The following is a 26235-nucleotide window of genomic DNA, read 5'->3' on the forward strand; positions in this document are numbered from 1 at the left end:
TCCAGTGGGGTTGGATGACATGAACCATACTAAAATCAATTACTGAGACATCTACATAATGTTTGGATTCGTTTTCTGAGTGTTTTGTTGTGTTTTGTGAAAATAGAGAAAGAAAAACAGAGATAAATAAGTGTATGTTAGAGATAGTATGTATGTTTGGATTTATTTTTGGAGATAATTTAATATAAGTATTATATATTTAATGTTGTGTTTTTGGGAGACAAAAATTACTATTCATTGTCAAATCATGTCTTTGGAGATAATTTAAAATAAGTATTATATATTTAATGTTGTATTTTGAGAGACAAAAATTACTATTCATTATCAAATCATGTCTTTGGAGATAATTTAAAATAAGAATTATATGTTTAATGTTGTATATTGGGAGCCAAAAATTACTATTCATTGTCAAATCATGCTTTTTTATATATATTTATGTATATATGTGTGTATATATATGTATATTTTTATGCTAAAACAGTTAAAAACACCTAAATAAGGTGTTTTGAATGATGGCAAATATTGGGTATGTTTTGATTTGTCTCGGAAATAAGTTGGAAATGAAAACAAACATAGTGCTAGGGACTTGTTTGGTTTCGTGTTTTTTGGAGTTTTGGAGTATGCAATTGCAAGCAATCATTCTTCTGCTGAAATTTATGACATGCTGAAGCCATGAAACAAGAAACAATTATTAACTCCCATCACTTTTCATAATCTACTACAAACCAACATCCACTGCCAATGAATTTCTTGTCTGAATTTCTTTTTTTCTTTTGCTGATTAATTTAATGTTTCTTTTATTATGCAATATATCAATTTGTCATTAACGTAATTTCACTGTACACTTCTGACTAATTATTTATAATGATGATTTTTTTTCGAAAATATATTACCAGTGTTAAAATTATAAAAATCGTTAACGTTTGATTTTTCTTGTTTCTTTTTAATAATGTGACATTGTTTTGGTAAATAAGACACTGGTAACTGTTAAGATGATATATACCCTTTTGGTAGTGGGATATGTGTCTGAATTGTGACATTTATTTAAGTAAGAATGAGTTTTAGGGTCTAACTATCAAACTTATCATTGCTAACGTAAATCTGAAAAGTTGACAAATAAATAAATTAGAAGGTGAAGTGGGAAGACTAAGACCGGAAAACGACAACTAAGAAATCCATAATTGGGTGTTAAAAGAAGTTTAGATTTGAAGCAGTTGATAAGAGAAGTGCATTGGGCAGGTGAGATGGAGCAGTCTGCCCAACTCCCATTTCGGGCAGAGAAACAATTTATTCAATTGGGTACATACAAATTCATAAAAATGAATAATATTTTTTTATGCAATTGATTTGTTCTTACCTCTATAAATTCATATATTATGAAATTTCATAGTTTTGAGTGTGAATTCGTAGTCTCCTTTGTTGTCTGTCCCGTATTTAACTAGTCTGAAAGGACAAAATGATAAGAAGAAGCAAGAAAAGAGGTAAAAGATAAAAAACTAAGAGTGGTAATGGTTAATTTTGTTCTGCTTTTTCAGTTTGACCGCAGCAGCCCAGCCGCAGCCCCTGTTGTCCAGCTCCGCTTGTGATTCGCCTAATAAAAGTCTGAGGATTTGAGAAACCCCCTACCCAATTTTTATTACTTTGAAGCATCTCATTTGATTAATCTCTCTCTCTCTCTCTCTCTCTCTCTCTCCTCCACTTGTTAGTTGGTGCCACAGGTACAAAACCAACAAGATGGAACAAAGGCCATCATGTATCAAGCTAGCTGCTTTCTCTCTTTCTACACTTGTCTTTTTAACTGCCAAAGCTCTAAGCCCTGAAACTCTCTGATCATTGCAAATTCAGGTGCCTTTTTCTTCATCCAACTTCTCTACTTTCTTGGGTTTTTCTTTATGGGTTTGCGTCCTTTTTACTTCCAAGATTCTGTTAATTTGGATCTTGGGTGGGTCATCTCTTTTAATTATGGACTTATGATCAAGATCTGATTTTGTTGGGAATTTTTCCCCATCAATTGTGTTTCTAATGGATTCTTTTCTGAATACACAGCAATTCATGCCACTGCTGCATTTCATCAGGAGCTGACTTGATTCAGTGCCTCTTTACTCTTTTTCTGGTGGTCCTTGATTCCTCTATCTCAATTTTTTGTTTTCTAGGTTCCCTTTTCAGGTTTTCTGGAAGTGGGTTTGCATTTTTATATTTCTGTTAAAGCCTCTTTTTTGGAAGGAAAGTATCTGTTCGGAGTTGTGTGATTGACTTGTATTCTCTGCCTACTTGTGCCATCACTCTTTTTCTCGCTTACTTTTGGTATTCTTTTCCTTGTCTCTTTTACTTCATCTTTGATAGAAAAGAGTTTTGAGCAGCTTTTTTTGAGTATATGGGCGTATGGTTTTGGTACTTTTGGTTGAGATTGAGGCTCTGCTTTGTTTATTCATTGTCTCTTACAATTTTACCATTGATGATTTGCCACGGCTGACGGCATTCGAATATTCCGACGTCTGAATCCCTTCATTACTGGTTGATACACTAAATTTCTTTTGTTTTGTTGAGATCTCGCACTATAGTATGGCGAGATTTTTGAAGTCTTTCATCATATACCGTGCTACTTCTTGCTATTGCTTCCATATGATGTGTGAATACACATTGCTTATCTACTCATACAAAACATGACTATGTCTTTGTGCTGATGTTTTTCCAACTCTGTTAAACCAACTTGTCGTACTTCTTTCTGTAGTATTCTCAGATGTTATGTGACTTATCCATTGACGTGTTTCGGTTTGGCAGTGTTGGTGGAGATAAAATGCGTGGGTATTAATCATGAGCATCACAGCAATTGTAGCAGTTCCAGAGCATATTAGTCGGATCTAAATTTTAAGCTTATACTGTATTGTCTCAGTGATGGCCTCAAAGACTGTCTCCAGGGCTCCTGTGGCACTGCAACAAAAAGCTGTTGGCGCCCATCAAACAACCAAGGGCCATGATCTCAAAATTTTACCTTCTCAGGTCTCGGTGACTATCAAGCCCAAGCTGGTTAATTCTGCCGAACAATCAGCCGAACCTCGTGGCACGACAGCGGGAGCACCTACCGAAGCTGTTGACTCCAAAAGATCTCCAACTAATCTGAATGATTCATCGAATTCTGGTAGCTCAGATTCCAAGGTTTCTTCCACCAGATCTGAGCAAGTGTCTAAAACAGATCTTGATGTACATGATACTAGAAGCTCACGGGAAAATTCAGTTGATCAAGAAAAGAAAGCGTCTGAGCCAGGCAGTGTGAAGAACAGTTCAGGTTTTGCAGAGGTTAGTGATGGAGCCAATAGTCTTGCAAAAACCAGTGGAAGTGCCAAAGTAAGTGATCGGGCCGATAATGTTGAGAGTGGGAAAAGCAGCATTTGTCGAGGGAGCACAGGTAGTGATGTGAGCGACGAGAGCACTTGTAGCAGCTTCAGCAGCAGTATCAACAAACCCCATAAAGCAAATGATATGCGTTGGGAAGCCATCCAAGCTGTCCGAGCCAGAGATGGTGTGTTAGGATTGAGCCATTTCAGGCTGTTGAAAAGATTAGGTTGTGGTGATATTGGGAGCGTTTATCTGGCCGAGCTGAGTGGAACTAAATGTTACTTTGCGATGAAAGTTATGGACAAGGCATCACTAGCAAGTCGTAAGAAGCTTCTTCGTGCTCAGACAGAAAGAGAGATCCTGCAATCTCTGGACCATCCCTTCCTTCCTACTCTCTACTCTCATTTTGAGACTGAAAAATTTTCGTGTTTGGTAATGGAATTCTGCCCTGGAGGAGATCTGCACACTCTTAGACAGAGACAGCCAGGAAAATATTTCTCTGAACAAGCAGTGAAGTAAGATATCTTTGAAGTAAAGCTTTAAATGATATTTGCTTACGCTTCTTTGGGTGTCACACTAATGTTCACATAGCATCTGGTAGTCATATCTTTTCAGAGACCTACTATTTGTGGCTTACCTTCCTGTTCTAGATGGTTTCAGTAAATGCTCTTGCTAATTACTTCTTGGTCGTTTTTTCTAATACCTGCATGGCCTTTGGTATTCATTTCCAGGTGTCTAGTTGTGTGAAGACCAGTTTGGCTCTGCATTAGAATATTCTTTCATGTCACATGTGTTCTATCTTTTAACACAGAAACGAACTCGGTGTTGCAAAAGTGTTCTTTAAATGGTTTGATTGATTGAAAGAGCAATTTTCATGATTTCACATATTTAACACTAGCTTTTTTTCCTCAATTTTCTTGCGCCAGATTTTATGTTGCAGAAGTGCTACTTTCGCTGGAGTACTTGCACATGCTTGGGATTGTATATCGTGATCTTAAGCCAGAGAATGTCCTTGTTAGGGATGATGGACATATAATGCTCTCAGACTTTGATCTTTCACTTCGTTGTGCTGTTAGCCCGACTCTGGTCAAGACCTCATCTATTGATTCGGATCCGCAGCGTAAAAATTCCATGTACTGTGCCCAGCCAGCATGCATTGAACCAGCGTGCATTCAGCCATCATGTGTTGTTCCAACAACATGCTTTTCCCCTCGTATCTTTTCTAGCAGATCCAAAAAAGATAGAAAACCCAAAACTGAAATTGGCAACCAAGTTAGCCCCTTACCTGAGCTGATCGCTGAACCAAGCAATGCTCGTTCAATGTCGTTTGTTGGAACCCATGAGTATCTGGCACCTGAGATCATCAAAGGAGAAGGTCATGGAAGTGCAGTGGATTGGTGGACTTTTGGGATCTTTCTTTACGAGCTTTTGTTCGGTAAAACTCCATTTAAAGGATCCGGTAACAGAGCCACATTATTCAATGTTGTCGGACAGCCTCTTCGATTTCCAGAATCACCCGTTGTCAGTTTTGCTGCTAGGGATCTGATTAGGGGTTTACTTGTAAAAGAGCCGCAGCACAGATTGGCCTATAAAAGAGGCGCAACAGAGATAAAACAGCACCCTTTCTTCGAAGGAGTAAACTGGGCTTTGATACGCTGCGCCACCCCTCCTGAGATCCCAAGGCCTGTTGACTATGATCGATTGCCTACCCCAGCCGCACCAGCTAATGAAAAGGGCGCCATTGCTGCCACCGATCAGAAAAGTGATAAATATCTTGAGTTTGATTTCTTTTAGTCATTATTGTTATTGTTTGAAGATTGTTATTATAAGTTATGGAGAAGACCATCAGGAAGATGGTCGATTTCTTTAAAACTGTAGACTGATTAAGAGCCGTATGTATATTGCTGCTGCCATCTACCGGTTCAAGAAAGGTCGATGGGAGGTCTTTTCTTGAACATCGTGGCTGAGAAGCTGATTAAATGGTCTCAATCGCCTGAAAGTTGAAACTATTGTGTGGCTCTCAACGGCTTGAGAAGCATGGGAACTGGATAACTTGTGGGCACTGCAGGATGAATCTCAGCTATTGAATTGAGCTATGTATAATTGTTTTCTCATCATTTCTAGAAAAGGTTGATGAATTTTAAGGCATTGTAGGACCAAGTTTAGATGCAACCTCAACTTTGTAGGCCCTATACTCACGTTTGTGTGTCCTGACATTTCAACCACTCGGCCAGACACTGCCAGTTGCGACTTAATTCGTCATGAACTTTTCCTTAGGTTGGATGCCAAGAAAGAAAATCACAGGAATTTGTCATTGTAAAGGTTTATATCCTCATTCTAATTTATGAAGTTTTTATTAGTTATTTGTTGATCATTGCCAAATAATATAATACATGTACCGTAGGGTATGGGGGCGTGCCAGCATTGTTTATGTAAGTATTTCCATTGGAGCAAATAAATGCAAATTCATTCGTTCCGAAATATCGGCTATATAACATACATCAGTACGTCTGAAAACACAGAGAGTATCCAACAGTTATTCCACCTTCTGTAATGTGGTGTTTGTTGTATGAGAATGGCCATAAGAAATATAAAACCGAAAAGCAAGGGAAGAAAATGCAAAATGCGGTGAGCGTGGATCGAACACGCGACCTTCAGATCTTCAGTCTGACGCTCTCCCAACTGAGCTATCCCCGCTGTTGCTTTCTTACAGTTTGAAGCAACCACAAGATGTAATGTCATTAGGAGGTTGGTCTTGAGCAAATTTGGGAGGCCGCTCAGTTGCACGGGGTGAGAGAGAGGGAGAAGGGGGGTCGAGGTTGAGGGGCAGCTCAGAGATCTGCTTTCCTTCACATATGATGATAACATTGCAAAATTCAGGTGCATTTTGGAGTATCTGATCAGCAACTCCAGATCCATTGCCTCTCCGTGATCTCATCCTCCTGAGATTGGACTTTGTGGTGCCTACCACCAGCTTTCTGATATTGAGTATAGGAATGAGGTCTACTATGGCTTTTGCTTCCATGTCGCTTTCGATCAGTATCGTCTCCACTTTCACTTGCTGCTTCTTTACATGTCACACCACATCACATGAGATTGAAGGGCGCTAGTGACCAGAAAATGTACGTAACTACTTATGTATGTACTATGTACCTGGCTGGAAGCAGAACAGACGTCAACAAACTTCTGCAGAAACTCTCTTGTCTTTCCTCTTTCTTGAGCCAAATAATTCTCCCTCTGCTCACCGTTCACTTGGCTAATCGGCAGCTTTCCCACTGCATCATCCCATTCATTTTAGAGAACCCCACCCAAAAAACTTATATATATGCAGGACTACTACATTTAGTTAATTAAGTACACAATATATAAAATTCAGACCTACCTATTAACTCGGAGACCAATGTGATTAAGATGGCCTGCCCAGAATTGTATAACTGGTGTATAGTTTGGAGCAAGTTACTAATTACACTTGCTCAATAATAATTGATTTAGAACTAATTTGAGTAAAAAAATTCATTGAGATGGCCTTCAATGACCCTGCTTCTGTCTAATTAATTAGTTGTGCCCAACTTCCACCCCCTATCCTATATTAGGAGAGGGTTGGTTTAACACCCCACCTACACCATTAATGTTGGTAATTCATCAAGACTCGTTTAAGCTCTGCTGCTCAACGTCTAATCAAGAGCCCAAAACTAGTTTGATTGTTGGAGGCTATAGTCCACTTCACATTGAAGTCAAGCAGACAACACTTATGGACCATTCCAGTACTATTTCTCTTGTAATTTCCATGTGGCTTTTAATTTTGATGTGAAAAGTGTGTGTGTGTGACAGAATCTTGAGCAGTAGTACGTAGTAGTTAGTGCTTACATGGAGAGGGGATGTACTTAGTCTCAGGAAAGACATGAATGAGAAAGACAACAGTCGACGATGGATCAACCTCGTTATTCAGCGCCCATCTCAGGGCATCCATGCTTGTTTCCTCGCTCTGCCGCCCCACCGCCACGTACACGGCGTCTTCCCCGCTTCCCAAGGAATACACGCTTTCCTCTCTGATGCTTTCCAGAGGATGGTTACCCCCATTAATATTGTTGTTATCAAATTCTCCGGTGGACGGCTCCTCTTCAATCTCGCTCACCCCACCGCCGCTATTGTAATTCTCCCACTGATTATAATCTTGATGATGAGCTCTCACCTCATCCCAACTACTCCCTCCTCCCACCGACGCCATCCAGCTATATAGGATCGCCAGGAGCCTACTGTTACCTGCTTGTATGTCTAAACAGCGGTGATATTTTCTGGGGTTTGAGGCAAGATTGGAAGTAATATGATCAGAAATTGTTACACGGAAAAGGTTGTCCTGATACTGCCACCTTGACTTTGACGAACTCTACTTACGACAATCATATATATACACAGAAAAAGACACGAATAGATTTTTCATGATGACTAATCAAACCTTGTCGCCTGCTGCACTTTGTCCCTCCACTCCTCAGCTCTTGCCATTAACGCTCCCCGATAATGAAAGTTTTTTTCTCTTTTCTAATTTTTAAAATTCTTCTCTTTTTAAAAGATATATTTAACAAGAAATATGAGTTTAGTCAAATAGACAATAATAGCTGAAATGAACAATACGGAATATTCGTAAGGGGCATAATTGGAAAAACAGGTTTAGAAAATGAAACATTAACATGGTGTCTAATAAAACATTGACCAACATCATCATATTCACATTATTACAAGAAGAGACATAATAATTGTGGGTGTGGGATTAATCTTTTGTTGACTCAAACAGGAATATGCGAATACGTACGAGTATATCGGGTTGCGGGCTGAAGGAGTCTTTGGTCTATGCATACTCATTCAAATACTTAAGTATTTGCAGGGGGTGGGTAGATTTTGAAAGATGAAATAAGTGTTTTTTAGATCATATAAAACAATAATTTAAGTAGAGGAAATTTCTGAATTTCTTGTAATCTACTATGAAATGTGATACATATTACGGATAAATGAAGGGGGGCAAATATCCCTCCTCAAGTAACATTAAGAAAAAAATAATATTAGTCTCAAAATATATCATATAGTATAATTATATTTTATAAACGATAGGTAATTTATTAATTACTAATTATATAATATTTATATTTATTATCAAAATAAGTTATCATTACACAAATTGATAATTTATGTTGATGATGGGACTTAAGATATAGATTAGTGTGTGTGGCACACTCAAATTTATATGCAGTTAACTTAAAATATAGATAATATGGTTATTATTTTTTTAAAATGTATATTTTAATTCAATAAATAAAAAAATAAAAATTATGAGTAGTTATTGCAAAAAAAAAATAGGGAAGAAAGGTTAAGAGAGAGAGAGAGAGAAAATTGGAGTTGGGAAAACAGTGTCAAAATAATTTTAATATTTATAATAAAGTAGATATAGATAATGGCATACCAATGACTTCAACCTCTTGGATCTGACCCTCAAATATGAGCCCAATTAATACAGGCAGAAAGATTTCCGGCCTATGCCTTTGGACTTGGCAGCCCTACTACTCCTATTGAATTTAAAGGCTGAGGATCCAAATTTATGGTTACCTTTGACATGCCATCTTATATACCGTTGATTAATTCTCATAGCTGCAACTCTCAAGGACTCAAACTTATTTAAAAATGAGAAGAAAAAAGAAAACCAGAAAAAAAAGAGTTTATGAAGGATTTTGAACAAAAAAAATTAAATAGTAAAGTGAAAGTAACAGAAATTTTTATTCAGATTAAATTAAATTAATTATATAATATATTTATTATATTTACTACATAATTAATTCATGTATAATTAAATTTTCTTCATCTAACATGTGGGATATGTTAATAAAGACATAACGTCCAAACTATGCTAATTATATGAATGTTGAGTACTACTAGAAATTTCAAAGTTGAACCAAATCTAAGTTGGACAGAACCATCACATTTAGTATAAAATTATGCAATTTTCTCATAAAATTGAATTTAAATCCCAATTACTTGGGGGGGGGGGGGGAAGGAACATAAACTCATTGCATAAAATAAATTAATTCGGAAAATTGATTTTTCCTTTTCTATTTCTTGACGTGCAGCTTTTTAAGTTTCCACTACAACACTTCTTGGAAACTACGTATAACACGGATTCTGGGTCTTGAGTCAATCTCCGTCATCATTTCCGTTATGGCTTTTCTTGATCTTGACTTCAGTGTCAATTTTGGTGGGGTGTAAACTTTTTTTTTCTTTTTTCATTAAATTTTTTTCAGGATTCCTGTTTTTTACTTTTTTGTGCGATGGTTAGAAAACCGGTCAGAACAGTATATATCTTCTAGTTCAACTCACACACACACAAAAGGTGCAAAATTCATTTACTTTTTGGTGTGGCAGCTGACACTTGAGCAGTCCACAGCCATTTCTTTGAGAAGAAACCAACAACTGGTATGTTTTGTCTGGATTCAATCAATCAATTATGTGTTAAGAATCTAAGTACTAACAACGTTTTCAGAGGGACTACTTGTTTTCTTTTTTTTTCCAAGGAAGAAAGAGAGGGAAGCAGGATAGAAAGAAGGCAGAGGGGAGGGGGTGGGGTGGGGTTGCCTTTCTTGAATCTCGACTCCCATTTCATTTCATTAGCTTTATCTTTTCTTCATGTAATAAAAGTGGAATCTTTACTTGTCTTTCTCTCTCTTGCTGCTTGTTCTCTCTCTTCTTTTCCCCTTCCCTCAGGCCTTCAACGAACAGAGTGAAAAATTGATTAATTTGTCTTGGTGGTAAGTTCATCAGGTAAAATTTTTGTTGGTACGTTTTGTTAGAGCAGAAGAAATGGCTGTGGTTCCACAGGAAGCCATCGACCAATTTGAAGCTCTGATGGAGGAGGAAGGTGAGCTGAGCTTCATCTCTTTCTTAAAACTGTGTCTTGATCTTTTCTTTTATGGGCCCATTACTTATTTTTGTTGTCTGCTTTTATTTATCATATTTTTCTCGGAATTCTATGCAGTTGATGAATCCCTCAAAAGAACATTCCAGGTTTGTACTTGTTTTCTTTTCTTTACTCGGGATTCTCCTTACGCCTGATCTGCTTATGAACTCTAGTCAGAATATAATAGGACTTCTAGTCTTGTTGTAACTAGGCAACTTCAGCAATATGCATACCGACATGATACCGAGTTTAGTTCATGCCAGTAGTATTATCTGTCAGTCAGCTTCTTTTCATTAGATTTACGTGTCTTTTTTTGATTTTTCGAGATGCATAGTTTATTCTGGAGTAAAGATTGATAAGGATTCAGAATAACTATTGCACTTGCCAAATTAGGATTTCGGATCTGGGTGCACTCATACATATTCTGCTCTTAGATATCACTAATCAAATGTGTAGCCAAGTGGTCATCTGTGGATGTCTCCATATGTTCCTTACTCTGAGCTTTCCGTGACACAAATCTCCCGTTCACAATTGAGAGAAATCATTCTGTTAACTGTGCAGAACATCCATCAAGGATATCCTTGTGAAACTTTGATGCGCTTTCTGAAGGCGAGAGAAGGAAACGTCACAAGGGCCCACAAGATGGTTAGCAAAATCTTACATCAGGCAACTTTTAGCATTTGAATGATCATGTTTACTGAATTCTGAATTACTGAATTGCTGATAATGTGATGTTTCAGTTAGTTGATTGTTTGAACTGGAGAATCCAAAATGACATTGATGATATGTTAGCGGTAAGTAGTAAAATGTTTGTGTTCTATAATATCATGTAGTAAGTTATCATCTTATGCTCTTTCAATTTGATGTGTGGATATGATAATTTTTTCGCTCAAATGACCAAACTGATTTACAGCATCATCTTGCTACTCAATCTTTTCCATCAATCTAAAGTTCATTTTGTTGGCTTGTTATCTCTATTATTAATTTACTGTATCCATTGCCTTGATTAAGACATATGAAACCTGTTTTGTTATGACCTAGATTACCGGAAATTTAATTTTGCACAGTTGAATGGAAAGCTTGGGCTCTTATCTCCTTTCTGTCTTTCTGAAAGACTTTAACAACCCCTTCAGAAATGATGACATCCTCTGAACCTACTAACATTTTTTATCACAGAAACCCATTGTTCCTATAGAGCTTTACAGAGGGATACGTGATTCACAGCTTATAGGATTATCAGGTTACACAAACGAGGTGAGGATTCAATGAAGCTGGAATTTACCTTTTCCTTTGGTATCAAATTCCAATCTCTTACTAATAGTGGTGCTGTTCTTACTCTAGGGTCTCCCTGTCTTTGCTGTTGGAGTGGGCCTGAGTACATTTGACAGAGCATCTGTAAGTTCTGTTTATTACTCATATACTATTTCAAAAACCTTATGAAATAAAACCTTGTATGCATGTCAACAAGGTGTTCCCAATTTGCTATTCTGCTTCATAATTATCGTTGTCGATCTTAATTAAAACTTGGGAAATGTCAACAGTTATTATTTCTTTTGTTAATATCAGTTCACTTGTATTGTTCCAAGGATCATAGCTTTTGTCCTTTTGAGTTCTTTTGAGGCTCTAACTCTATTATGTACAATAAATTCACTGAAAAATAATGTATTTTACTGGACTTGTTTTTACTAGTTAAACCTGTTTTATAATGACATGACGGGCTATAGGGATCATGTGTCTGTCCAAAGAGCAATGCAGAACCTGATGGATTTGCTCTGTAAATTTAGTGTGACTCACACAGGTTTTGGTCAAGGATTTAGCCATCTACAGTAGCAAAAAACATGAATTTGGTGACTAGATTGTATAATTTCTGTGCCGGATATACTGTGTACTCTTATCCTTTCTTCTAGTATTGCAAGAGCTAATGTGGTAACTGAAATTCGTTTGCATAACAATTCTTTTATTTCCTTTGACTATATTTATCTTCATTTTAGGTTCATTATTATGTACAATCCCACATTCAGATCAATGAATATCGGGATCGTGTGATTCTGGTAAGCATATCATACTCCTTAAAAGCCTACCTCATTTTATTTGCACATCAAATTAACACATCATGTTTACTTCAGCCAGCTGCGACCAAAAAGTACGGGAGGCATGTTAGCAAATGTATAAAGATTCTAGATATGACTGGGTTGAAGCTCTCAGCGTTAAACCAAATAAAGGTGCATAAGATTCCTAGTTCATTTGATAGTAAATCTCCTTTCTAAGTGGTGATTTAATATCTACTAGAATTCTTTGCTTATTCCTTTATCATGAAATATAACACTAGGGATTTGTTCTTATGCAGCTAATGACTATTATTTCTTCTATTGATGATCTGAACTATCCAGAGAAAACACTAACGTATTATATTGTGAATGCGCCGTATGTCTTTTCTGCTTGTTGGAAGGTTAGTACCACATTTTTGGCCCTTTTGGGTCTTAATATCTACTTCGTTTTTCTGCAAAATTGCTGAAGTTCACTGCTCTAGATATCTTTAGCTTCCCAGAAATACAATTTGTTGCTTAACATCTTCACCAGATGCCAAAGTCATAACCTATCAGTTGTTATCAGGTTGTTAAGCCACTTCTGCAGGAGAGGACAAGAAGGAAAATCAATGTACTGTCTGGTTGTGGACAGGATGATTTATTGAAGGTAGTTCTCTTGTCCTATTCTTTGTTTGGTGAATAACAGTGTCTTTCTTTGGTCATATTGATTGCAAACTTTTTGGTTTTCAGAATTTTAGGATGTAAAATCTTTAACCATTTCCTGGATATGCTTGGTGCAGATAATGAATTATTCCTCCCTCCCCCATTTCTGCCGTAAGAGATGTTCTGGCTCTTCAAAACATCTACACAATAACGTTGACAATTGCTTTTCCTTGGATCATCCCTTTCACCAACAACTTTACAATTACATTAAGCAGCAAGTCTTGGTTTGTAAACCTGTTGAGCCAGTAAAACAGGGGTCTGTGCATGTGACTTTACCTGAAGATGCAGCTGAAGGAGATATTGCCAAGATTTTGGAATCCGAGTTGGAGAAATTTGAGGAACTACAGAGATGTCCAGAATCATTGAAGGACCTGAAAATCATTGATGACAAGTGCTAGACGATACTTGGTCTCTGGTTTAAGGTGCTAAATCACATCCTATAGAATTCTATTTTTATTAACGTACTAACTATTCTAGCTATCCTGTATTAATTGTATCAACAGTATGTTAAATTAGTAGATACTTCAAGGGAACAGGAACAGATGATGTATGCAGTTTTATATGTCGGCTATCAAAACATCAACTTGAAGCTGTTCCAATTCGTTTATAATTCTCCAGCTTTTGGATCCCATTAGGTGTATAAATATGTGGAGGAAAGATATATATAGTATTTTTTAATCTTCTGGTGGCTACGTTGGTATTAGCTTAACATGAACTCTAGAAATAAAAAGAGAGAATTTGATATGTTATGCAACTTGTGAAGTAAAGGCGGAGCTAGAAATTGAAATCCGTGCTGTTCTTACATAGTATTTTTCTTGTGTTACTTCCAGGACTAGATTTATCTTTATTTTTTGAGGCTAATCTCTACGAATCTTTCATGGAAAAGCAGCATAGATACATGACTTCAGCTTGTTAAGTCATGGAGAAACGTGACTATACACACTCACCACTTTTTTGCTTTAGAACTATTTGATGGTTTTCCAACTTCATTCTGTTTGATGTCACGCCATTTTTCGAGTTCAGTTTCCACCACCCTTTTAGCGGCCTCTGCCATTTCTGCTGACTTTAGAGCTTCATTGATTTCTGATTGTATAGCCTCACTCTCTTTCAAGATCACCTCCAACTTCTCTAAAACTCCTTTCTCACTTGCATTTATGGACTCCACCTGCGCCATGGCTGTGGCCACTTTTACATCAGCATCATTTCTGAGTCCATCAATCTTCTTCTTCATGGAGTCAAACTCCTCAACCGACAGTCGAATCTTCCTAATAGATCCTGAATCTTTCAAGTCATCACTTTTACTTCTTGGATAGTTATGAATCTGATCATCCACGAGCTTCTGTGCAGCCTTGGCCGCTTCAGCCTCCTTCAGTGCAATCTTCAGCTTTTTGTCAGCTTCTTTGGCTGCAACTCTTGCTGCTTTAGCTTCTTGCTTTAATAACTCAGCATTCTTTTGTTTATTTTCTGCTTCATTTCTGGTCTTTTCAGCCTCTGCGGAAAGCTTGTTGAGGGTAGACCACGGAGTGGCTGCCTCAAGTTCAGCCTTCCTCTTCTCTAGATCAGCCTGCATTTGCTTGACATTTGATTCTGCTTGTAGTGTCTTCTTCTCCGATTCTGAGCGCTCCCTCTTCACTTCCTCCAACTCCAACTTAGTTGAATCAACGGAACTTTGTATTGAATTTTTTTCTTCAACAACTTGTTGCAGTGCCTTCTTAGCGTTATCAAGCTCTGAAGCCATGGTTTGTATGGAATGCAAATCTGAAGACTGGATGTCACTCAGCTGTTCCTGCAAAACCTTGATTGACTCAATTGTTTCTTCAAGCTTCTCTTGGAGAGTTTCTGTAGGCTCATATTCTTCTTTCAAACGCCTGATGTCTTTCTCAGCTTCTTCCTTAGCTGATTTAAGGGTCAGCAAGTAAGCCTCCTTTTCTGCTATAAGCTTGGAGTGTTCTTCCTGGGCCTGAAGGGAGGCAGATTTCACCTGGTCAAGTGATTCGAGCAATTGAGCAACTTCTTTCAAGAGCTGGCTCTGTTTCTCCTGATTCATTTGGGCCATAGTTTGGGCATCTTCCGCTTTCTTGAACACCGCCAATTTTTCTTCCATGGCTTTGTCAAAATCCTGTTTCAGATTTGCAAGCTTTTCTTTGCTAGCAACGAGTTCTCCCGCACAGGCCTTATAACGTTCTCTTTCCTCTTCGACGTCCACTTTCCACACATCGTTACCCTGTTGAGCTCTGAGGGATTGCAGCTCTTCCAGTTCTTTAGCTCTGATTCTTGCAGCTTCTGCAGCCTTAATCGACGCTTGCTTGGATTCACTAAGAGTTTCCAGCTTGTTTTTTAGCTCCTCAAGTGTTCTATTCGCCCTCTGCAGCTCCCGCAATGCCTGAGCCTTTGCAGTTTCTGCACTTCTGAGCTGATCTCTGTAGCAGTCCAGCTCTCTAAGCATCATGTGATGCTGCGTCTCCTTCTCCAGCACTCTCTGCAGCGGAAAAGCATACATCATTTGGATGCCTTGAGATGGAAACAGCACAGAAACAAAGTCAAACAACAGAGATCAAGGATACCTCATCAGCTTTCGACTTCTTCGCAACAGGCGAACTCTTGGGGGAGCCCACTTCACCAAACAAACTTACTGCAGCCTTCACTGATTGAAAAGGTGCTCTGGTATCAATCTCTCCAATATCAGGTTTTCTGGGAGATGCTGGCCCATTTTGTCGACCTTTCAACATGTTTTGACGCTTCTCACAAACTGCAAAAAATATTGTCAGTCAAAGATTTAACAACCAAGCCCAAATCAACCTGTCACCCCTGTCAAACACCAACAACGATAATCAAGCTTGATTGTGAATTTCCATTGTCTTTCTCCAATCCAGATAGGACGTTCTCTCTTAATATATCGCTCGGTTTTCCTTTTTCTTTTCAACCTTTGGGCTTGTGGCTATATATCCTGGACAAAAACAGGGATGAACAAGCCACATTCTCATGATAAACTGCATGCATGTCAACAATACAAACGATAAATCTTGTTGCATTACACATTCAAGAATTGAAACGGAACGAACCTCAAAATAGAACAGCCCTCGAAGATTATGCAAAAAGGAAGGAAGCTGGAACGGCAAACAATCCCCTTTGCATTAAAATTCTCAAGCAGCCAGGCAACGATCAGCCTGCAGAAGCAGAATTGTGTCGTGTTACAAAGATGTGAAATGATTTCTTATTTCCTCTGCCTCTGGATATTGTTCTTTTCCTTGTGCTCGAGGCAGAGGAATGAATGGAAGAGAAATGTATGTAGGAAGGAATATGTTGTAGAAATAACCATCGACGTATGTCATATGTTATAAGAGCTGAATGGAGGACTGATTTTTGACAAGTGATAGATGTCCGAGTTTTGCTCCTGCAGGATAGGGGTTGCCTGCCTGTCTTTCTCAGTTGCAGTCCATTTGTCTTATGTGGAAATCCGAACATTGCGCCCCTGTTTAAGTTGTGATTCTGCTAATTTCTTCTTCCTTTTTATTCTGTTTTCCTTTAATTTTAACATGTTTGTGTGTGTTTTATTGAACTTAGCTATAGAGTTGGATGTTTATCTGGATTCCCTTTTCCGTTTATAGATAATTGGGGAAAGTGAGAAATTATTTCTAAGAATGAAGAGAGAGTGGTGAAATTTCATTCTTTGTTTTCTTTAACCACTGTTTTATTTATTCCTACAGATGTTGTAGTTTTATCTTTAATTGATAGGATTCTATCAGGTTTTACTCAAAAAAAGTTCACAAAATTGAATATTCATGAGAAAATCATGATAAGTTATCATCAAATCCCTGAATTTCTAAATTATTGAATTCGAAATATTATTTCGGGATAAAATTAGTTTAATTTGATAATTATTTTTTGAGAAACTCGGAAAAAGAATAAATACACTGACAAAATTATTTTCAGAACACATTATTTAGCTTCTCATAGTAAGCTTTAAAAATCTAAGTGTCACAAAGATCAAGATGAATATTGCTTAAAAATTTGTTGGGAATAAATTGGAGAATTTATCTGCACTGTTCAGGTCTGATGGACTATTTTACTATTTAATGATAAATAATTATTATTAAAAATAAAAAAGATCAATAATTATCGTCAAATGTCAATTGCTTTCAATTACTGGAATTTAAACCAAAATTCCACGATTTATGGAGGAGATTGTTCAAAGAAGGTACCTGATTCTTGAAAAGTTTGATCTCGACGTTGGAAATTATTAGACAGGCAAACGATGAGAATGTATCATGTCTCAACACAAGATTTATATATTGTGACAATAAAATTATTCATAATGAATAAGTTTTGACCTCAGACTCAGACATCTGCAAATACTATGTTTACAACAGCAGGTGATGAACGGTTCCGCAGAAACTTGTCGATCTCATAGCATAGACCGTGCCACCCTCCCCGCATGCCTGCAATATAGAAAGAGATCGTCAGTATTTTGATTTCTTGAGTATTTGTGAACACATATGAGATTAACAATGATCTTGAGGCATGTTATGCACACAAAAAGGAAGTATTTTCCCCAATTTCTGAGAGGGGAATTTAAACAGAAATGGAGGAATTGTTACTGGGATTATATTGAACCAATTGCTTTTTAGTAATTGCATGCATTTGCAAAGTTTTTGAGGCAGTCACACTGTTGAAAAATAGCGGTTTTATCAATCTTTTCCAACCCAGCAATTAAGACAAGACACACCAAAAACCTCTAATAAACTAAAACCGGCTTAAGACAAAGAAATATTAAGGTGCACGGTACATTTTGGTGATCAAGAACTAATGAATAAGAAGAAATAAAATGAAATGATTAAGTTGGCCATGAACTTTACCGATCATTAATTAGCTCCAGAACAACAGCAGATGCACCTCCTCCACCATTGCAGACTCCAGCAACCCCAAACTTCCCATTTTTCTGCCTCAGCACCTAAAACAGCGCCCATCAGGAGTACGAGAATACGAATTAGTTGACTTGATCAATCAGGATGCCTGAACGATCAAAACCTTGCCATACTGAAGCAACTACTCTACAGGCAGCAAACATACCCCTAGCAGTGTGACCAATATGCGAGCTCCACTACACCCTATTGGATGCCCCAATGACACAGCGCCTCCATGCACATTTAACTTTTCCTATAATGAGAACACAATTTGTGCTATAATAAATAAGGAACAGAAGATTCTTTAATTGAATAAAGTCAAATGATAGAGATTCATGAAAAGGACCCATTATATCTGGAGAAACCAGTTAAGTGGTCAAAATAGGTCCAAGGGGATGAGGACAGCAAACAAGAAGACTCACAGGGTCAATGTTAAGCAGCTTCTGGTTAGCTAGAGCCACAACCTGCAAAGGTTAATGTTAAAACACTCTTACGGGATAGCAACAGACAGATGACAGAAGAATATTTAAGTTTGGCCACTTACAGAGAAGGCTTCATTTATTTCATAGAAATCAATATTTGATGCTTTCAAGCCAGAATTCGAGATAGCTTTCGGTATGGCAATGGCTGGAGCAGTAGTAAATAACTCAGGTGCCTGCACAACCAATGCAGTCACAGTATCAGCGACACCAGTAAAACAAAGTGTAGCAATAAGAATTCCAAACAATACCTGTGCTGCATCAGCGTAGCCTCTGATTCTGGCAATAACCTTTAAACCAAGCTTAACCGCCATTGCTCCACTCACTAGGACTAAAGCGGCAGCCCCATCACTACACAGAACACAAACTCCTTGATCAGGTAATGCTCATTCCTGAGTGCTTGATAGCACACTGTACCATGTAAAGCTGGTAGGATACACTTCTCCGTCCAAGCCTTAAAAGTAGACATGCCCGCAGAAGATACAAATGCACACAGACCAAGTGCTGATAGACCACAAATTCATCATCAACCATATGGATGCACAAGTATATAGATACACACTCACACTCGCTCTTACAAGGAGGGAGGTAAAAGTCCATTCCCCTAGAATACATCAGTGTTGTGAACTTAATGAACCACAAATGTACATTGCTTTGCTGAGAGTTAGCAAGCCACCACAATAATGGAGGCCACTTCCTCTAAATTATCAAGTAAATGGGCTTCAAGTGTGGTGCCCAACTTTTGCAAAAACAATCTCAAGTTAGATGCTTAGCAACGCACAAGAAGATCCATAAAGGATGAAAGATATAGAAGAGCACATATATTGGTTATTAATACTTAATTTAGGGTCAGATGGTAGAAGAAATGAGGAACGAAAAGAAGAGCATTACAAGAACGGAGGTTTAAACAGAGTAAATCAAACCTAATACTAGATGCGTTGCCAGCAGTCACAGAACCTCCTTTCTCCTTGAAACTTGGTCTAAGCTTTCTCAACTTCGAGGCATCAAACTAACAACAGACAAGTCAGTGAAACAGAAGTGCTATGAGCAAACAGAAAAGTATTTAAAACTTAGAATAATCAAATTAGCACTTCATGTTAATCACTAATTTTTATAAGAAAACAGAGAAGGAATGAAGACAGAGAGAGGGAGAAAAATGTAAAAGAGTTATTTTGTTTGTTCCATATGGCCAAAATAAACATATTATGTAAGAAAGTATGACTTTTTCTTACAAAAGATGGCAACATAAAGATAGAACATTAAACTGAAAATGAAATAATAATATAGGAAATGCTAGAAGATAAAAAACTTGGCGCGAACGAATTGTAGCTGAACCTCTGACTTTGACCAAAAATATCAACTTTTAAATAAAATACGAAATCGAGCTAAGAAATGTAGAATGTCATCTCAAACTTTTTTGGTCCATTTTCATCATATCTTTATCATCTTCTCATTTGCACAGGCAAGAGACAAAAGAACACAATTAACCTGTAAAAATTGTTACCATCCATCTCAATCATCTAAACAAAAAACTCATTAAAGAACCAAGTTACTTGATTCACCTTTGCAAGACCTTCATCTTTGTCAACAATGGCAGATGGCTTCCCCCTGCCACCAGAAACTTCAACCTGCATGTATGAACAAAATCTGCCATTTTTTAGGAGGACAAAGATAGCTAACTATTCTAAGAAACAACTTGAACGACACTCACCGGAACTATCTCCCATGAGAATGCACCAGAGGATTCTGCAGCAAGACCGCGTTCAAAACTTTTAATAGCATAAGAATCCTAGAGATATGCATAGAGAGGCAAGTTGAAAATACTAACACACTTTGATGATTGATGCTTGAAGTTAAGAAAATAATTAAAATTCTAAAATATGACCCTATGACAATTACCCAAATATCAACAAAAGGAAAGGGAAACAGGAAATCGGGTGTTATGAGACGCCTTTACAAAAAATAAAACAACAATGACAATAATCCTATAGACTGTATGTGGTGCAAAATACCAAGTGGATTCACTAATATTATCACCTCCAAAAATAGACATCCAAAATGAAATGAACAATCAATAAAAACAGATAAATAACAGTTAGGACTGCAGAGACTTTCCAAGCTTTTCAATAGAACAATTTAAATGTATTATAGGACCTAATAAAATTTTCCCAGAAAAAGTACTTCTGTGTAATTAAACAGAACCCATGGTTTTCAAATTTGACTGTAATCATTAGCTTTACAAGCAGAGCACATAAATGAAAAATATAAAATTAGCATCAGCAGAATATTACCTGTTCTTCTCTGGATATGTTATGTTGATCAGCACACAGTTCTGCACAAACACCCATCCCAAAATCATTGTACACATCCCAAAGGCCATCTTTCAGCATGCCATCAATAATAGTATCATGCCCTAGACGAGTCCCTGTCCTGTTAAAGAAGGCATGCTATTAATGGTTAGCTAAGAGCAAGGTTTTGCTTTCATCGAGTATTATTGAAATGGAAGACATGAATTATTCTTAAAAGCCGATCAGAAAGAATGAATTGAAAACCAAGAGGGTAGCAGCAAGGGAATTATGGACTATGCTTCATGTGTCAAGGATAAGCTAATAGCAAAGTTCTTTCATACATAGAATCAAAAAGAAAGAAAAGTATCAGCAGTATTCAACAACCATAATGCTAACCTTCCTGTTGGGATATACTTTGGCGCATTGGACATGCTTTCCATGCCACCAGCAACTACTACATCATTGACACCCAGTTTTATTGTTTGTGCAGCAATCATTGTGGCTGTGTTGCACGAAAAAATTCATGTCACTGCAAGATCTTTCAGATTGGAAATATAGCAGTACTCAAAATGCCAACAAACCTTTCATTCCTGACGCACATACTTTATTAATGGTGGTGCAGATTACCGAATTAGGTATACCTGCGCCCAATGCAGCTTGCCTGGCAGGGGCTTGGCCTAAATTTGCAGTAAGAACATTTCCAAAGAAGACTTCCTGCACCATAGATGGATGTACACCCGCCCTTCTAAGAGCACCTTCAAAGACATATGGCAGAAGTTTAGAATGGAAAACTACTGAGGTCAAATTGCAGTCAAGAAAACTAGTCGCAGTAATGAAGAGATCTTACACTCAATAGCTATAGAACCAAGCTTCGTGGCAGGCAATGATGAAAGTGAACCAAGGAAGCTGCCCATTGGTGTTCTTGCAACACCAACAATGCAAACATCTGAGTGAAATTCATTTGCTTTAGTTGATTCCAACAGTTGAACTTATGTAATGTTAACATAAATGGGAAATCAGAGAGACAAAGTTCTGATTCATGAATAGATCACAAAAAAGCAAAACAAGTAAGATTAAGAAACAATTGGTGCCCAATTGATATTTGGGCAGTATCCAAGATTTAGCAATTTTCAAGGCAAGTGGCAGAGTGACTCCAGATATGAGGCCGCAATTATGAATTGCAAAAAAAGAGAAACAAGTATGAGGCCGCTTTGATGAATGGCCAAGCTTGAGGGAAAAAAAAAACAATCACCTCGATCCTTAATAGAATCATCTGCTACTGAAGCCATGAGGATCTGCAAGCAATATCACAACCTAAAAGTAAGATATAGAAAACCAAAGTTAAAGAAGGTTAGGTAAAAGATGGGAACTCATAGCAGTAAAATATGTTGAAAATTTTAAGATTGCGCGTAACAAACTTTAAGTTTTTGCCTACAAAGAAACCACACACACCAAAAAATATGCAGCAACTACGAAAAGATGCCAAGAACCAAAGCTGTAAAGAAGAAAACTTCTTTCTTTTCAAGAAAAAGAGGCAGCTCCCATTACCAGATGTTCTTGAACAGATATAAAAAGTCCCATCACGAAGATTTGCATATATTTAGCATGCATGTTTTTTCAAGAAGTTGATAAAAACGCCTTTCTGAAGAAGTTGATAACAACACCTTGGAAATAGAATGACAGCAAAATATAAATTCATGAAATTTACCGACAATGATCACACTCCAATCGAACTCAAATCGCCAAAAAATTGAAACAATTACCGCAAACCAAGAAACCAAAGAGAGTGAGCCAATCAAAAATTGAAGGTGTGATTCTTGAGAAAAAAAACTGAGTTCCCAAGAGAAGAAGAATCAGTTTTTAACCGTTGCGCTTATTTGATTGTCTATTGCTTATGATCTCCGAAATTAGGAGTAGCGCATACATACAATAGCAGAGTGGCGGTGGATGTGCATAGAAAGGCGTGTTCCGGATAATTGAGTTTAGTTGATATAGCCTTTATAAGTTGAAACTGTACGTGATTAATAGTCAACTCTTCACGACTCCCAACTTGCGCTTCTCGTATACAACCTGTTCACCGTTTCAATGATCAATTTTATATTAAATGTAAATTACAATGAATTCTCTCTATAATTATAAATATTTTTTAATAATTTAAAAAATCATTAAGATTTTTTATTTTTAATAGTCTCTAACAAATAATTCAATTGTTAGTCTTCACTAAATTTACATATATTTTTATAAATTTATCAGTCTTTATTAAATTTATATACATTCTTTATGATAAATCAATCAAAATATTCATGTAAATTATTAACTGTAATTTTATTTATTTTTTTGTATTTTTTTTTATAAATTAAGTAGATAATATTTTTTTTAGTTTTTTTAAATTCTTTTCATGCCCTCATTTGATATTTTTTTTTTAAAAAAAATGCAACAAAAACAAAAATTAACAATTTTAAACCTTCATCCAAAATCACATAATTTCTCATAAACATAAAGAATATATATAACTTTTCAAATAATAAAAAATATTTATAATTACGCTAAACTTAAAAAAGCTCATTGTAATTTTATCATATATTAATTAAATATATTAGGACCTTCAACGCTACAAAAAATTTATACATTCAATTATTTGTATCTTTTTCTACGTCTTACAAATACCCTTGAAGTACAGCAAAGAAGTTCCATGTCACCCCTATTTTCCCATTTCGGTAACCAAAAAGGAGAAAAAAGCACACAAGCTGCAAAGTAACCGCAACTAAATCAAGACTAGTACACCGTCTCGATGAGTTTTGATTGCCTGCCTCCTCACCATTTTCTACGGCAAAGCAGCATTAATCTGCCAGTGAAAGCAGCCATACACAGTCATCACACAGCTCACAAGCACAATACCATATGATCCTCCAGGGAAGTGGACTGCACACCCTCTTCCCTCAAAAATATATCAAGATCCGATGATGACCCTTGAGCCATTTTCCTCTGTCATCATACCATGCCACTGAACTGGAGATCTATATCGCATAATCAGAAGAAAGTCGTTGCAGGCATGGCAGCCAATGCATAACAGGCTCACTGCAAGACAAAGGCCAATACCTTCACTGATCTCAACAAATCAAAAATACCTCAAAACTAATTGCTTTCTTTCCAACTCTATATTTCACGGAGTCACTGAATTGACAATCCGTCTAATTCTCAGAAAAAGCAAAATGATCATTATCAGCATAACTATCAACAGGTTTCCAGCAACCAAAATGCAGATAACTTCACCAAGCTCATTAAATCAGAATTGGCTAGCTCCCTCATACCAGAAAGACCTCTGGAAAAGGTAAGGTAAATCACAAAATGCGTCTGAACGTGAGATTAATTCGAGCAGACTCAGCTTTAGCACGTTTGGGCACTGAATGTAGCCAGTCCCTTTGGGTGTAGCCACTCATTACAAGCAGCGAGCCATGTTTTAGCAGGAAAGTATGTTGATCGCTACTACTAAGCTTCTTTGATCTCTTGCTGGGAGGACCCTCATTTCTTCCAGTTGACTTAACTGTAAAAGATAAACCAACAAAATACAAGCGATATGTGATATATATATATATATATATATTTTTAAAAAAAAAAAAAAAACAGCTAAAAGACTACTTCCACCATCTATGTGTGACTGATGGCCCTTTTCACAAAATAAGATAAGTCAAATTTATCCACTTTCTTACAGAATCACCCTTCTTTTACTGACAGCATTTAAAATTACTTGAAGGCTAATCCAGTCTATTTTTTTGGATCCCACCACCAGACTTTCCTTTCAACTTGGAGTGGTTCGTTCAAACCTTGAAGAGAAGGATCTTATATTAGTTCAAGTGGAGCTGGGCATATGCAAGCTCAGTTCTCCACCTGACCAAGCTGGAGGGTTTGCCTCCAAAATGAGGATTAACTAGCCATCATTAATTCATTAGTGTGGTATATGCATATCTTGGTTTTATCTATTTCCTGTAAACCAAAAAATAGATCTATTTGCTGTTGCGCTGATTGGCTAGGTAAAACACATGGAACTATAGAGGCCATGCATCAACTGTTAAAACAAGATAGTTATGACTCATGAGCCTGCCTAAACGCAAAATTACACAGAGGGTAATCCATAGGAAAAGATCTACCCATACCTTGAACACTCTTACTTGGTTTCTTCTTCAAGAGAAAGTCACGGTCACATCCAAATGAAACTGAAGCAATTTGCGGAGTTGGTCCATAAAGTTTCTCATCATCTGCATGCCAACCAACATAATCATTGCCTCCTTTGTACCTATTTAGTAGCAAGCTATTGAAACTGCTTCCAGGAAGAACTTTGTGGACCTAGAGTTACACCATAGCAGCATCAAGAATGCATTCACAAACAAATTCGAACCATAAATGAAAAACTGGCTTCATTTATAAAATCCGACTGAAAGGTTTACCAGATCCAGAATTTCCTTAAGGGGTGGAAACTCGTCCCAAGAATAAGCATGAGGTTGATAACCACTGTATGCTAGTTGTGTCAATCCTACACTTGCAACATAGCACGTATCCCTGGGCTGTTCAAACGGAATCCAGGGAAATGAAAAATTGTCCGTCAGAGAGAGTCCTGACCAATTAACCATGCTAAACATGTGTGCAACACTTAGCTAAAGTTAACTACAAATGATGATGCAATCAAGAAAAAAATGAACTGAGAAGTTGGAAATTCATCAATCAGTAACGCATGATTCCACTTTCGACATCCAAGATTAGCCATGCTAAATTTTGAGCATTTCGCAATTTCTTCCTATTCATGTTGCATGGAAATCTATTGCTATAGGGCCTAAGTTTAAATAATTCACCCCTCCATCAACACACCGGCCACTTTTAGATACACGTCTATAGTTAGGGTAACAGATAGAAACAAGGGGTGGCGCAGCATCTCGAAGAAATTGAAAACAAGAAGAAAACTTGCAAAAGGACGCACTCCGTCTCTTTGTTCCACAATAGATACGGCACAAAGTAAATGGGGATAACTCAAACCTGGACATGCGATCGGGCAAAGACGGTAATAGTGGGTCGGGTCCAAGGTATGTTTTTATCCAGGTAATCAAAATACTTCCATGAATCTTGATATGAAATAAACCGTTGCATGTGTAAAACCTGACTTCCGTTGCCTAAATCCAGCACCACCGCTTTCTTAGGTTTATCTGCGGTCTCATTTTCCGGCTCTGGAGCTGTACTTTTTCCGGGATCGGTAACCGGGTCATGCTCTGTTCTCAACTTCGAGAGACTGCCCGACATTTCGAGGGAGAGAGAACCACCGCCAAGGAAGGATGCGCTGAGACTGAGAGGGAGAATGCGAAGAAGAAGTTATATCAAACGACGTCGCAGCATCCCAATGACCGCCATCAAATAACGCGGAATCCAACTCGGGCAGTGTTTTCTTTTGAGTTCTTTCGTTCAGGAGAATATATGCGCCTTTTCGAACATGTGTTGAAGTTGTTAATATATTTTAGGTACATTATAATAATATTTTCTCAAATTTTGTAT

At 37.3% G+C, this 26235-nt stretch overlaps 6 protein-coding genes and 1 non-coding gene across 24 annotated transcripts; 2 read left to right on the top strand and 5 right to left on the bottom strand.

Annotated features, from left to right (window-relative positions):
• Positions 1 to 1613: 1613 nt before the first annotated feature.
• D6PKL2 (D6 protein kinase like 2) lies at positions 1614 to 5699 on the top strand. 4 transcript variants are annotated; one of them, XM_011097589.3, is made up of 4 exons: positions 1614 to 1845; positions 2047 to 2113; positions 2782 to 3851; positions 4263 to 5699. In XM_011097589.3, exons 3-4 carry the CDS (start codon positions 2896 to 2898, stop codon positions 5128 to 5130), a joined length of 1824 nt encoding a protein of 607 aa, XP_011095891.1. In that variant the 5' UTR covers positions 1614 to 1845; positions 2047 to 2113; positions 2782 to 2895; the 3' UTR covers positions 5131 to 5699. The 4 variants fall into 4 exon arrangements, with proteins under 4 accessions (XP_011095891.1, XP_011095892.1, XP_088732298.1 ...); XM_088876172.1 differs by lacking the exon at positions 1614 to 1845 and adding an exon at positions 1898 to 1942; XM_011097590.3 differs by lacking the exon at positions 2047 to 2113.
• Positions 5700 to 5760: 61 nt separating this feature from the next.
• On the bottom strand, positions 5761 to 7857 carry LOC105175223 (Adenine nucleotide alpha hydrolases-like superfamily protein). 2 transcript variants are annotated; one of them, XM_011097588.3, is made up of 3 exons: positions 7204 to 7857; positions 6490 to 6611; positions 5761 to 6397 (listed from the first exon to the last, which is right to left on the bottom strand). In XM_011097588.3, the coding sequence occupies exons 1-3, from the start codon at positions 7562 to 7564 to the stop codon at positions 6044 to 6046; spliced, it is 837 nt and encodes a 278-aa protein (XP_011095890.1). In that variant the 5' UTR covers positions 7565 to 7857; the 3' UTR covers positions 5761 to 6043. The 2 variants fall into 2 exon arrangements, with proteins under 2 accessions (XP_011095890.1, XP_011095889.1); XM_011097587.3 differs by having other exon boundaries at positions 5761 to 6403; positions 7204 to 7856.
• TRNAF-GAA (transfer RNA phenylalanine (anticodon GAA)) lies at positions 5961 to 6033 on the bottom strand. The gene has a single exon. It is a non-coding gene; the product is annotated as a tRNA-Phe (tRNA).
• A 1780-nt stretch (positions 7858 to 9637) lies between the features above and the next one.
• On the top strand, positions 9638 to 13655 carry LOC105175225 (Sec14p-like phosphatidylinositol transfer family protein). Of its 4 annotated transcripts, none has more exons than XM_011097594.3 (12): positions 9638 to 9795; positions 10084 to 10237; positions 10355 to 10383; positions 10838 to 10921; positions 11017 to 11070; positions 11453 to 11530; positions 11618 to 11671; positions 12268 to 12327; positions 12403 to 12498; positions 12624 to 12725; positions 12890 to 12970; positions 13104 to 13655. In XM_011097594.3, exons 2-12 carry the CDS (start codon positions 10180 to 10182, stop codon positions 13422 to 13424), a joined length of 1017 nt encoding a protein of 338 aa, XP_011095896.1. In that variant the 5' UTR covers positions 9638 to 9795; positions 10084 to 10179; the 3' UTR covers positions 13425 to 13655. The 4 variants fall into 4 exon arrangements, with proteins under 4 accessions (XP_011095896.1, XP_011095898.1, XP_011095897.1 ...); XM_011097596.3 differs by having other exon boundaries at positions 9640 to 9795; positions 10133 to 10237; XM_011097595.3 differs by having other exon boundaries at positions 9641 to 9795; positions 10141 to 10237.
• A 108-nt stretch (positions 13656 to 13763) lies between these two features.
• On the bottom strand, positions 13764 to 16480 carry LOC105175226 (WEB family protein At5g55860). 3 transcript variants are annotated; one of them, XM_088876421.1, is made up of 4 exons: positions 16343 to 16480; positions 16089 to 16193; positions 15591 to 15973; positions 13764 to 15505 (listed from the first exon to the last, which is right to left on the bottom strand). In XM_088876421.1, the coding sequence occupies exons 3-4, from the start codon at positions 15753 to 15755 to the stop codon at positions 13970 to 13972; spliced, it is 1701 nt and encodes a 566-aa protein (XP_088732547.1). In that variant the 5' UTR covers positions 15756 to 15973; positions 16089 to 16193; positions 16343 to 16480; the 3' UTR covers positions 13764 to 13969. The 3 variants fall into 3 exon arrangements, with proteins under 3 accessions (XP_088732547.1, XP_011095901.1, XP_011095900.1); XM_011097599.3 differs by lacking the exon at positions 16343 to 16480 and having other exon boundaries at positions 15591 to 15775; positions 16089 to 16302; XM_011097598.3 differs by lacking the exon at positions 16343 to 16480 and having other exon boundaries at positions 16089 to 16302.
• A 752-nt stretch (positions 16481 to 17232) lies between these two features.
• Positions 17233 to 22678, bottom strand: AACT1 (Thiolase family protein). 8 transcript variants are annotated; one of them, XM_011097604.3, is made up of 15 exons: positions 22461 to 22678; positions 21950 to 21992; positions 21545 to 21643; positions 21279 to 21452; positions 21094 to 21199; positions 20701 to 20839; positions 20121 to 20198; positions 19972 to 20037; positions 19333 to 19418; positions 18661 to 18760; positions 18475 to 18585; positions 18353 to 18394; positions 18097 to 18183; positions 17883 to 17977; positions 17233 to 17465 (listed from the first exon to the last, which is right to left on the bottom strand). In XM_011097604.3, the coding sequence occupies exons 2-15, from the start codon at positions 21984 to 21986 to the stop codon at positions 17432 to 17434; spliced, it is 1254 nt and encodes a 417-aa protein (XP_011095906.1). In that variant the 5' UTR covers positions 21987 to 21992; positions 22461 to 22678; the 3' UTR covers positions 17233 to 17431. The 8 variants fall into 8 exon arrangements, with proteins under 8 accessions (XP_011095906.1, XP_011095903.1, XP_011095905.1 ...); XM_011097601.3 differs by having other exon boundaries at positions 21950 to 22011; XM_011097603.3 differs by having other exon boundaries at positions 22406 to 22678.
• Positions 22679 to 23259: 581 nt separating this feature from the next.
• On the bottom strand, positions 23260 to 26160 carry ALKBH2 (oxidoreductase, 2OG-Fe(II) oxygenase family protein). 2 transcript variants are annotated; one of them, XR_016062979.1, is made up of 5 exons: positions 25726 to 26160; positions 25143 to 25259; positions 24852 to 25041; positions 23971 to 24241; positions 23260 to 23775 (listed from the first exon to the last, which is right to left on the bottom strand). XR_016062979.1 is itself a non-coding variant. In XM_011097606.3 (4 exons), the coding sequence occupies exons 1-4, from the start codon at positions 25984 to 25986 to the stop codon at positions 24039 to 24041; spliced, it is 771 nt and encodes a 256-aa protein (XP_011095908.1). In that variant the 5' UTR covers positions 25987 to 26160; the 3' UTR covers positions 23260 to 24038. The 2 variants fall into 2 exon arrangements, 1 of the variants encoding a protein (XP_011095908.1); XM_011097606.3 differs by having other exon boundaries at positions 23260 to 24241.
• Between the last annotated feature and the right edge of the window lie 75 nt (positions 26161 to 26235).

Source organism: Sesamum indicum, linkage group LG12 (assembly GCF_026168435.1).
Source record: "Sesamum indicum cultivar Baizhima isolate 11 linkage group LG12, ASM2616843v1, whole genome shotgun sequence".
In the NCBI taxonomy this organism is placed as follows: Eukaryota; Viridiplantae; Streptophyta; class Magnoliopsida; order Lamiales; family Pedaliaceae; genus Sesamum; species Sesamum indicum.